Source organism: Parambassis ranga, chromosome 19 (genome assembly GCF_900634625.1).
Source record: "Parambassis ranga chromosome 19, fParRan2.1, whole genome shotgun sequence".
NCBI lineage: Eukaryota > Metazoa > Chordata > Actinopteri > Ambassidae > Parambassis > Parambassis ranga.
This window is the reverse complement of record NC_041039.1, coordinates 14,299,673-14,311,889: the sequence shown is the minus strand read 5'-3', so window position 1 is coordinate 14,311,889 and position 12,217 is coordinate 14,299,673. Positions and strand designations below refer to the sequence as shown.

The following is a 12,217-nucleotide window of genomic DNA, read 5'->3' as shown; positions in this document are numbered from 1 at the left end:
GAGGATATCTGATACATATCTGTTGATGCTGTCTGCATTGTTACGTACCTTGCCGCCACAGCCAGAAGATTCTTAGCATTGGCTGCACCTGGATCCACAGACAGAGACTTGGCAGCCAGCAGCAGCTTACTGGATGCCATGGAAATGTTCTTCAGATTACCAATGACTTGGATCTGGTCCTCCTTGCTCTGCACATGCAAAGAAAAAAAACCAAAACAAAACAGATGAATGATTTTAGAATTTAAAGTACAGTGTTAGCAACTGGTGTCAAGGGATAAAGGATCAAATTGTACTTGACATGTCCCTACTACCTAATATCTTACTTTCAGTTTCTCCCTTGGCAGGCCTTGGGCTTGATTAAAGCTCTGTTGTCATGGTACATCAACTTCAATCCCTGACAATCTTTCCAAATTAATGAGCAAAATAACCAGAACAAGAACATCACAAGAGCTCATTACATCTGACTATGTTAGAGCTCATGGGGACAATCAACGTATCTAAGTGAATTAAACAAAAAGGTCCCATTAACAAATGACTTAAATAGCTTTGTTAATAAAGTGACACACTTTGTATTTAAGACTTCTATATTTAGTCCACCAAAGGTCTGAGGTCTGTGTATTGCCACTAAACGGTTTCAATGGAGCGTGGAGGGGCTGCATGATCATGAAACCTACTTGGGTGTGTCCTGCCATCTCAATGCCAGCATCCAGGAACTCATCAAAGTCTTGGCTAAACTTCCCTGAGGCCGCAGCCAGCTGGCTGCTTGTTCCACGAGAGGAGTGGACGACCTCGCCTGCAGAGTGGTTGAGTTCAGCTGCAGTGTGGTTCAGATCAGTCTGGGCCTCCTGGAACGTCTTACTACAGGGAGGGAGCTTCAAAGAGAAGATGCACAATTAGGCCATACTGTAGAATATCAAAACAAAGTTCAAATTAAGGGCTGATATTTAGCTGTAAGACCCAGATGTTTTCAGTTGTTGCAAAAAAAAAGAAGAAAAAAAAAGAAGAAGAAAATCCCTCAAGCAGGACTCACAAAGTCCACCAGCAGCTTCTTGCTGGCCTCTCCGATGCTCCTGAGGGCCATGTCAACATCCTTTTGGCCTGGCAGGCAATTCACACAGTTATTCAGGGAGTGCGACACTGCCTTGGCCACCTGAAACACAGCACAACATCTGTCAATGGACTGCCATTAGTCATTCTAACAATGTGCAACACAACAAAGCCCCAGAGCAGAGCTATATGGGGAAAAAAAACATCTCAAATGCAAATTGAGCTCACAGCGGTGCACAATAATCTGTGTCACTAATTTATGCTGCTGTCACAGATATATGCCAAACAATATGTTTATCCCCCGAAGGGCTGTGGGAGAATGAACAGTTTTACTCTGGCGTTCCTGTGAGAGGGGAACCAGGCGAGAAAGACACAGCAGAGAGAAAATAGCAACGCTTAGAGGGGATGATTGTTATGGAAAAAAGAAATGTTTACAAATCAGTCGAGGAGGGAGCGAGGGGCCCGAGAAGAACAATGTGATCACTACATGAATATCACTGCCTCTGGGGTTTTACATCTCTGGGGCCAGGTGCTAACCTGTGCCAGTCTCTGCTGACTCTCAGCATCTCCTGGATGAACCAGGGCCTGATGGGCTTCATGGATCAGCATGGCCGAGCCCTCCATCACACACTGGGCTGAGTCCAGCATCGCAGCTGATGCCTGAGGCTCCTTGGTGCTGGCAGCCACACCTCTGGCTGCTTGAGCCAACGTCCTTAGAGCCAGTGCTGTTTCTCTGGCTGCAACACCTGAAAGAAACCAGCAAAAGAAATAATTTTGATCTCAGGGACAAAAAACAGAGAAGCAAATCAAATGTCTGTGGATGCTCTCATTCATCCAGGTCATGGTCATGTCCAAGAGTTTAACTCTAGGGTAATTGGACTCAAGGATTTACAAAAAAAGAAAAAGAAAAAAAATCCTTGAGTCCAGTTGCCTCGAGTTAAGCAAATCAAATATATATCAGCAGTACAAAGGAGTAAAGATAGCAAGATAGTATTTTTACTAACATTTTACGTTAGTAGTTCCAGACGTAGCTGCAGATTAAGTAATGTTATTCCTTCCGAATCTAAACTGACATTTAACTAAATACATTTCATTTGCAGCGGTCCAGTTTAAGCAACATAAAATGAGAGGCAAGTGTGCACATTAGTCGGCATATCAACGAGCTGCAGCACACTGTGAACAAACTCTGATACTGAAATGCCCTTATTGTTTAACTAAATGAGTTAATATAATAAATATGTCCCCACACGGGAAGTGTCCTTAACTTATATTATACTGAGCTGAGGAGAAGAAGAAAAAAAAAACCCAGCAAATTGCATCAAATTGCATTAACCAGTGGAGTGGAGCCATTTGCTGATGGAATGTTAAATCCAGCGAAAAAAAAAAGATTAATGAGTAGCGAGCAGCACCCTGAGCCACAGCATGAAGTACTGCCTGGGAGCATTCATTGTTAGAAATGTTATTGTCTATCTGTCTTCATCTCTCTTTCACAAAGATCCTCATTCAAGCCAGAAGTGACAGCAAAACAGCCAAGCTGTGCTGGATTCCTGAAGTTCTGTTTAAGGCAATAATAATAACACTAACCCACGTCCTTTGCTTGCCCTTTGACAGAGCAATTTAAATTTAAAATACAACCAGCAATCAATAGATATATTTATATACTTATCCACTGCAGCAATGTGACTAATCTAGTAGGAGGCTGTGTGAGCTTGCTCTCTGTATGGAACTAACCTGTGTAATGTTCATTGCCCTGTGCAGCACACGTCAGCAGCTGGGCCATGGAGGAGCCCACAGCCTTCGATGTACTCCCCAAATCCTGAGCACACTTTTCCAGCTGTGTGAGCAAAAGATCATAACAAACCATATGACTCCTCATTATCTTCATTTGTGGTGATTGATAGGTTAGTGACCTGATGTAATGAAACATAGCAGTTCATCTTACTAATTATAAAAAAGGTTTAAAGTCAGTATCTTGTGCAGTATTTTTCTTTTGTGTTATTTCATTTGATTGCAACACAGCACTGTGTGAAAAAATGAATCTACAAACTCTGTTTTAAGAGCTTATCACCCAAGGAAGTCTTACTAGGTCATGATGGCAACACTAAGGGAAGACTTCCAAGAATTCGGCGAGGTCAAGAGGCAGCGCTTATTATCTAGAGCAAAGGGACTGCTGATGGTTGAATACCAGTAAAAAGGTCACATTTTTTTCCAAGAGCCAACTCCACTAATCTTTTGCAACAAGAGAAAATCAGATCTGTGGCAGGAAGCTGAAAAGAGGAGTGCTCATTGAAGACAACACTCCAGCCATTTAGAACTGTGGATGTAACTTGTCAAACACCTGTTCATTTGATCTGGGCGCTGTGACGTCTGAATCATCAGCATGGCTCTTTGGTCATCATTTTGAATGATGATGATGTATTACTGCTGTGGTCCACTCTCAGATGACAGTAGGATACTATGTTATAACCCCCCCTCCCCGTACCTCTACATGGGGGATGTCTTTAGAACAATGTTCCAATTAAACCTCATCATAGATGTCACCATGTACTCACCGTTTCTCCGGGAAGAGGTTTGAGTTGACCATCAATGACAGACATCTTGGCATCCTGAAGTTCACTCTTAAGTGTCTGCACAGTTTTGAGGGCTGAGTCAATCTCCAGAGGACCACAGGCTTCGTGGGCCTTTAAACAATAAACATTCATAAAGTTACTGACAGGATGCAGAGCTAGCATAATGTGCTGGGATCTCTGGATCACATCCAGGAAGTTGACTCAAATAAATGCAAGGTAGCAACAAACTTCCTGTATCTCTAAGATGGATCAAGTCATCTCTAATAGGGTTGTGTATTCATACCTTCTGGGTGGCGGTCCTGAGCTCGGCCAGGCAAGTAGCTAAATTCTTGGCACACTGGCCCAATTGCATAGCGGCAGCCTGCTCGGCCACAGTGGGAACTGCCGACTTTGCAGACGCCACCATCTTACTTCCAGGCTAAGGGACGGTGAGTGAAATACAACAAGAAACTCATAAACACTTTAAGAGCATTGTTCTGTCTGTATTATTGTAATGGAGGGATAGCTAGTTGCTGACTGTGCTAAATGGAAAAACTAACCTGTAAGAAGCTCTGGCTGGCCATGATGAGGGCGAGCTGGGGGCCAAGCTCCTCAGGTTGTGCCTGGCTGCATTTCATGCCCTGCACCAACTGGGGGATACTATCTGCTACCGCCTGAAAGTAAACATTCTCTTAATGTAGTCTTCATACAATACAGCATCATGACGGTACCACAAAAAGACTAACGAGTTTCTTAAAGACATTTTACGTCTCATGGAGGGACTTCTTCACTTAAAGGGCAGATAGTTTTGAAAGGTGGGCACTAAGAAATCATGTTTTACAATCTGATTATTGTTGGGATAAACAGGAACAGGATAAACAACATTTTTCTTGGTCACAGTGATGGTCAGTGACCCACAAGGAATTCTGACTCTTGCCAGAACTAAAGAGCCTTTAGCTGATCTTTAAGAAACTCCAGCAACATTCTAATAAATCCTGAAATATAGCAGTCTAAGCTATGAAACACAGAAGTACATGAGACGGATTACATGACCATACCTTGCAGCTGTGCACTAAATGTTGGTGTGAGACAGTATTTTTGTTGGAAGCGGCAGCATTTTGGGCAGCTGCGATGGTCTGGGTAGCAGCAGCCGCTGCCTGCTTAGCAGCGATCTGTTCAGGAGATAAAATATGAAGACGATTTATCCTGAAGTTGAACAGTGGTGCTTGGCTAAGAGAAAGAACCATTTCTGCTCTGTGCAATAATATGCTGCCATGTTCTGTATTCAGAGCAGAGCTCCAATCAGACTGAGAGGGGTCACGACCAAAGTGTTCTGAAAGAAGGGGAAACGGGCAGGGATTTCACTGCTCAGTCTCTACTTCATGAGACAGTCAGTATTGCCGTTGCTATGTTCCTAAAAATGTGTGAATTAACTCACATTAGTTCATAGTGACAAGATGAGCTTTGAAGAGTGGATGAGGAGGCAAGAATGGAAAACTAAATGAAATCTATTATCTCATTATACACAGGAAAATTATGACGATATCCAAGTACAATTTATCATAAAGGTACATCAGGTAGTATTTTACACTGCAGTTCATCCTGAATGTCCTGTAGATGTTGGAACTTTCTGTGTGTTATTTTATCAGAATGGGGATATCCACAGCAATTGTATAATAAAATTAAGCCATCATGAGTGGCCTTGGTGTCTGTGATCAGTGTTGTTCATGCACACTTGGACATTCCAAACACTCTTCTTCACTGGCTTACGTGCTGCCTTGATGGAGGGGACTATTAGCACCATTACTGTGACCATCTGATGGAGGGAGGCGGACTGAGATGCATGTCTGATAGCAGACTGATCCCAGCCCTGGGTAATGCATAGTTTATGTGCTAGGGGAAATTGAACATTGGGTGTTCCAGAGCAGAGAGGGGGTAGTCATTAGGGGCAAAATGATACCAAGGGCTAAACACAGATCTTTACACTCAGATAGTTCATTCACAGCAGTAATGGGATTTATAGCTCACTGCTACAAGACAAAAATAACAGACAAATATAATAAATGGGTCGTATTTGTACAAATTAGTACTGAGGCATTTCATTATTTGCATTTGTGTTTCCTTTTAGTTCAGTGTCTAAGTTTTCCAATTATTTCTCCTTCATTTAACATGTTTGTAGTACAGGCGTAAAAAAATAAGACAGAAAGAGATGTTTATTTGACATCTTTGCTGGCAAAGATAAGGGTTTCATTTAGACTGAGGTCATACAGCACAAAGATGTGTCTCGGATGACTCACCTCCAGCCTGTTGACTAGCTTTTTCTTTATTGCATTCTGAGCTGCAGCGTTAGTGGCAACACGGAGCCCTTCGGCAGCCTCTCTGAGCCTCTGCTGCTGGTCTTCATTCTCTGGGTAGGCAGCCGCCCCCTGAGAGCACACCGACACACATTAAATGCACACACATGCAGGTGTACATGTACAGTCACATATGTAAATACAGATCATGCATAATAATGTCTATGTGATCACAGCAATAAAAGTTTAATAACTCTGGTCATGGACACTTTACATCGGATGCAAAGAGGTGAGACAGAGCAGCTCACTTCAGTTTCCAAGGAAACCGTCAGTGCCAGGACCTCACTTCCTCTTTGATAATGGCAGTGATGTGGTAATTAATGTGTCACAGATCAAAAACATCTAACGAGCCATAAGCAGCATTTCACTTGCCTGGGTATATCACACTGATAACATCCTGCTCCACAGTGCCAGGGGCTCATTAAGAGCCACTGATGCTGCACCCTTTTATTTTGGATGAGAAATGATGCTGGTAGCAAGAACGCACATTAAAGCCAAGACTTGTTTTCTATCATTGAAGAGCAATTGAGCTCAGATTTTTAATATCACGTTAACCTAGTGTTTCTCACACAGTACAGGAACACCACTGCAGTCACAGAATATTTACACAACCTGCACAACATCAACAGTTCAATCATCCTGATTGCAGGTAATGAGGTTATAATAGTGATAAATGTGTCAACTGCATTCATTTGGAATAAACTTCTAATCAAAGAAGAGTAAAGTAATGTGATTATGACAGGGTGCAATTCGATTATGTTACTTCTTTGAAGTAAACACTCTTCACCTCTTCTGCATAGTGAGAACAAACCTGATACTCTCATACCTTTGCAGCCTCCACCATCCGAGCTGTGGCATCAGCCAGGAGTTTGGCCGCAGCGAGCAGTTTCTTAGAGTTGTCAACATCAACTTCCGCCTCTGCGTCTGAGCGCATGGCGTTGACCAGGTCGGAGGTGGCTTGGGCTAACACCCTGGCCTGGCGTACCATCTCGCCTGTACAGATGCAAACATCAAAAACAGCAACATTATGTACAAAGAAAGCGGCAGCAGGTAAGTCCATAGTAAACCTGAAATTCATCTTGTACTGCAAAGATAAACTGTGTTAATCTGCATCTATTTTAACAGCCAGATATTAAAGAAAGTAATGAGTTGTCAACATAAATGTTTTACGTGCATATTTCTTGATATGCAACCAACAGTAGTGATAAAATAGCTGACGGCCCTAGTATTGATTCAATAAAATAAAAAACATAATTTGTGTAACGCTGTGTATTCAGTCATCATGCTATCTGGCCCCCCATGTTTCTGCTTTGTGTAATCACACCATTGTTCACCTTCCTGTACTCTTACAGCTGAAGGTTTCCAGTGAGTCACACTAAAATAGAAATCTTTGGAAAATATGTAACATCTCCCCACTCACCTGCTATAAAAAGATAGGTTTCCCAAACACCTACCTTCAGCTTGAAATAACTCAGCCAGGGAAGTCAATGAGAAACATGTAAGTGCTTTACGACCTACATCCTGTGTCCTTGGGGAATCAGCCTATACTCTATCTATGGAATGAACACTTGCCATAGCATGCTGATCTATTGCTAACAATTTTCATTTTTTCATGTTGATTTATAGAAGTTACATGTTTGTCCTTCCAAAAATGCCCAGTTCATGTGTTTCCTGTTAAATTTCAAAGCCTCTTCATTGCTGATTGAGACCAGACTGAGAACTCTGTGGTGGTTTTGGATGACATGATTCCTGGCTCAATAACTAATAGCCTGAGTTTTTAGAATAGGTAGGAATTTTCCTAAGATCACTTAATGGTTAGCCTTTGATGTATTCAAAACACATCAGTCATGTGAAACCAGGTATCAGTACTCACCAGCATCACCCATGGAGGTGAATATGTTTTCGGTCACATTCATTATTGTATCCGTGGCCTGGTCATAGCGCCCAATGGGCTCTCCGCAGCTGGCGTAGTGGCGGACGTGTTGCAGTAGGTCGCTAAGGGCCTGGCTCACCACACCAGCTGCTGCCCCAACTTGCTTCAGCAGCTCGCTGTCGTCGCTGGCCGAGCGGCAAGCTTTAACGCAGGTTTCCACAGAACGGTCCACCAGCTTCCCGGCCTCGACAAGCTGCTCCTGACACACAGGGGAGCTGATGGTCGGGCTCACCACCTGCACCACACATCGACATTGGCAAACAATGTTTCTTTCAATGTTTCTATTGCTTTCAAGAGATTAATCTAAAGCAATCAGTGGATCATGAGGTCCTTAACATACTCGGCTGAAATGAATGAGTATTAGATCAGTACCTTGGTGCAGGCTACCAGCTGGGAGGTGGACAGGGCACACTGAGTGGCAGCTGCGATCACCCGGTTCTGCAATATGGTGTCCTCGGCCACCTGGGCCACATTCTTGGCCTTCAGGACTAACATAGCAGCTGCATTGGCCACTGCTTTGGCGAGATTCATCAGGGTGTCCTGCAACATATTAATCTATGTCCTTCACTGAAACACAGCACAGCTGCACACATGTGGCTGGAGGGGGCAGAAAGTAAATGTTTATAACCTGTTTTGTTCAGTTGATTACTGCACAAGGAGCAACAGCAGTTTAACAACAACAAGGAAGAGGATAAAACCGATAATGATTTTCAGGATGAGGGTAATAAATTACATCTGTGTTTTCAAGTATAGCATTTGGATTACAGATTACATTGTTTTAATGCTGGAGAAGAATACTGGCTCAAGGTTAATGAGCCAAGAGTGTGGATGATTTATGAGCTCTCTTTTCACTAAAAAGAGCCACGAGAGGACATCTAAACTGAGGTGTATGAGGCAGGTAAATTAATTTCAGTGCAGAAAAATAAATGAGGCAGATAGCACAGGTTTGTATTAATGGAGATTCGGGATGCTGCATTCCTTCTAACAGTTATTTTGCAAAGGGACAAAAGCCGGAAATGATTACATAAATGTATATTGACATTTTTATAGGGGGCCTGTGAATGAGTGTCTTCTGGTTTGGCAGGCAGTGTCATAGGAACAGTGAGTAGGCGGCGTCCAACCTGGAACTTCTCATCAGTCTCGCCCTCCCCCATGTGACGGAGCAGGTCCCCGCTGGCCTGTCCAATGCTTCCTGCTGCAGTCAGCACCGTCTGTCTGGGCTGTATGAGGATGACATCACCACATTCATTACAGAGGCTAGGCCTGCTCATTCAGAGGCTCTCACAAGTCATCTAAAACAGACTCCAAAATCCGCCTAGAAAAAACATTCACTGTGCCAAAAAGTGTGCCGTTGAACAGTGAGTGTGTCTTTGAGATTACAGATGAGAATGCAAATCAGTATAATAATCAGTAGGGCCTTGCCTCAGCAGCAGCCGGCTCAACAGATCTGAGCAGATCAGACACAGCTCCAGCTAACATCCTGGCAGCTCCCATGAGCCTGTGTCCGCTGCCCACCTCATCGTCCATTAACGCCGCTAGCAGCTTGACGCCCTTGGACATTTCCGTGAGGTTGGAGGAAATGGTGGTGATGGCACAGCCCACTGCTGTGTAGTCTGTTTCTGTGGGCTCACCTGCAGGAGGATGGACAAGCGTCATCAAAATACATCTCTGCTGGGCATCTTAATTTGTTATGCTGCTGCCACATTGATTTCTCTAAGCCACAGGGCAGCTAGCGTGTCATATGCTGTAACACACACATCAGTGTCAGTGTCATAATTAGAGCCCATTTGAAATGGTTCCACAGAGATGAGCATGTTGATGAAGCAAGTGGCCGTGAAGAAGAAAAACTCTGTAGATAGTGGAGGGAGTATAAGTGCAACAAAACAGATGGCAAGGTGAGATTAAGACCCTGCAAAAGGCTGGCTGGAACTTGTCTGGCATCGTACCAAGTTACCTGAGGAGCTGAGAGAGACATTGCCAGTGATCTCAGCTTTGGGACAACAACTTCAAGAGTTATTTACGGGTAGAAAGAATTTTTTCTTGATTGTCTAACACAAAACACTAAAGAAAAGTGAAAACAGCCATGTCCCATTTTTGATCTGTTTCGCTGTCTTCTGTTGACTTACCTGCAGTGAGATTGACCACAGATGCTGTTCCAGCAGTGATGGCATCAACCTGAGAGTGGATTTCATGTTTGGATTCATCCACTTTGTTCTGAACCCAAACTCTGGAGGCCTTTGGGTGGAGGGAAAAAAATGAGAGCTATTGGCATTCATCACAGTGGGCGATTTTCAGCTCATATCAGCTTTCTTGTGCAGGATTAAAGGACTAGGCCAGTACAACACCTTTGGCTTTGGAAACAGTCAAGCATTAAATGCAGCCTCCAAATTTACAGTCAGCTCAACATCTTAATTATATTTGAGAAATCTGCTGGACTTTGGTGTGATTAGAATTCTTGATTCCTTTTAAGCCATGCTTTCCTTCCTTTTCATAAAGCACACAATCTCATGCTGAAGAAAAGTAGAACTCTACACATGCTGCAGCTTTCCTACAACATTTTTGTAGTAACTGGTGTAGTGTGACTCACCAAGTCATGGCCCAGTGGAGGCAGATTATCTACATGTCCCAGGTCAGCCTGAGCCTTCTGCACAGCCTGCATACTGCTGTTGATGGTCCCCATCAGGGCCTGCTGGGCTAGACTCTGACAGCACAGAGCAATAAAAGGACAGATGGCCTTTAAATGTGAAAGTGAAGAAAACTTTTGTTCATAATTTCACTTTCATGTGTATTTATATTGTTCACCGTGGTCCACAAATAATATTTCTTTGTGGATCATATTTACATAAAACCGGAGAGAATAACATACCTCACTGTGTTGTGTGTGTCCTTTTCTCATCCTCTAATGTTCAGATTTCTATGGCTCACACATATTATTACTAAAATATAAACAAAACTGATATACACTCAATTTTAGCTTCGATAAGGAGCATTTTTTTTCATAAATGTATGACCAAATGTGTCAAAAGCCTTGTCCCAGTGCTTCTTTATAGCTCCAAATACAACATAGCAGTGACAGACAAACCAGGAGCATGCCGATTATCAACTTTAAACTACCATACAACTACTATGTTTAGCTAATTATACTAGTTATTAACTGCTGATTATTTTGTTATGTGTATTTATCCTTTCCTTATCTCTCCAGTTATATAAAAATCTGTTTTAAGCTCTGTTTTAAAAATATGTTTAACTGTTTCCTTTCAATAATTCAACATGATAAGTAGCAGAGACCGGTCAAATGTTTGATGATGATACGAAAATATGGTGAGACTCTCGGGGGAAATGTGACACTCCCGCTAAGTGAAAATGCTCTCACTCACCAGCGGGGGCATGTGTCCTCTGTGCATCTGCCCTGTGGTGATTTGCTGCTGGGCAGAGGGCATAGTACCCATATTGAAGGTGTCAGGGCCGCCAATAGACCCAGACCGAATTATACCTGGAAGGGCAACTGAGCCGTGCTCCACTCGGCCAACACGATTGAATTGCTGCTGTAAAATTGTGGACCTTCAATAGAAGCAGAAAGGAAACAAACGTCAGTGTTTTTACAGTTTATGCAGATGCAGTTGAAGGTTTTCAGATGTTAACAGTAAAAGACAGTAACATCAGGTAAAATTACAACAAGCGCTGCCTTCACATTGTTGTTAAAGCAGGCAGGCTGTAAAGAGACGTGGTGCTTGTTATTTAATCTTGTATTATATCCAGTTTTAATAGTCTGAATGTGTAAACAAAACTCACACCGACATATGGATCTTTAAATTCTGATAATTGATCCAGATAATAACACGACCGCCACTAATTTAGATGACAAAAAAACCCACAATATTATAATTAAAACAATTACCACGGACCAACAGCTCTTCCTACAGTGAGAACGCATTGTCAGAAAAAATATTATACAGAAAAATGTGTTTTCATGCCCAACTCAACAGATGTTCCTGACTCCATTGCTTAATTATGGCTTGTTTTGAGAGGCAGCAATTATGTTTTTGTACTGAGAACCACAACATGAGTCAATTGGCCCATAAGCAGCAGGAATATGGTGCCATGTGGATTTCCAGTGATAACAAATTCCCAAACTCTGTGTGGTGGAGCTGTTCTGTACCAGTTTTACCATCATTTCCATCAATCACTAAGCTACACAAGAAAATCACGAGAGACAGTAATCAGCTGGGAGATGCATAATACTGAACAAAAGAACCTCCAACCAGTTGATATCTTAACCTGCGTGATACTGTAGCCTGTAAATGGCTCAGCTCTCTTTTATAATACAAAAATAA

At 42.7% G+C, this 12,217-nt stretch overlaps 1 protein-coding gene across 1 annotated transcript in view; it reads right to left on the bottom strand.

Moving 5' to 3' along the window:
* tln2b (talin 2b) overlaps nucleotides 1-12,217 on the bottom strand; it is a 69,784-nt gene that overhangs the window by 20,324 nt on the left and 37,243 nt on the right. The window contains exons 13-30 of the mRNA XM_028431014.1: nucleotides 11,261-11,444; nucleotides 10,471-10,584; nucleotides 10,010-10,118; nucleotides 9,306-9,514; nucleotides 9,005-9,103; nucleotides 8,256-8,423; nucleotides 7,824-8,118; nucleotides 6,777-6,943; nucleotides 5,894-6,022; nucleotides 4,655-4,768; nucleotides 4,157-4,270; nucleotides 3,901-4,035; nucleotides 3,600-3,728; nucleotides 2,779-2,881; nucleotides 1,585-1,793; nucleotides 1,031-1,150; nucleotides 675-872; nucleotides 49-188 (exon numbers count right to left, since the gene is read on the bottom strand). Coding sequence (XP_028286815.1) covers nucleotides 49-188; nucleotides 675-872; nucleotides 1,031-1,150; nucleotides 1,585-1,793; nucleotides 2,779-2,881; nucleotides 3,600-3,728; nucleotides 3,901-4,035; nucleotides 4,157-4,270; nucleotides 4,655-4,768; nucleotides 5,894-6,022; nucleotides 6,777-6,943; nucleotides 7,824-8,118; nucleotides 8,256-8,423; nucleotides 9,005-9,103; nucleotides 9,306-9,514; nucleotides 10,010-10,118; nucleotides 10,471-10,584; nucleotides 11,261-11,444 — 2,736 coding nt within the window. The remainder of the gene's footprint in view (nucleotides 1-48; nucleotides 189-674; nucleotides 873-1,030; nucleotides 1,151-1,584; nucleotides 1,794-2,778; nucleotides 2,882-3,599; nucleotides 3,729-3,900; nucleotides 4,036-4,156; nucleotides 4,271-4,654; nucleotides 4,769-5,893; nucleotides 6,023-6,776; nucleotides 6,944-7,823; nucleotides 8,119-8,255; nucleotides 8,424-9,004; nucleotides 9,104-9,305; nucleotides 9,515-10,009; nucleotides 10,119-10,470; nucleotides 10,585-11,260; nucleotides 11,445-12,217) is intronic.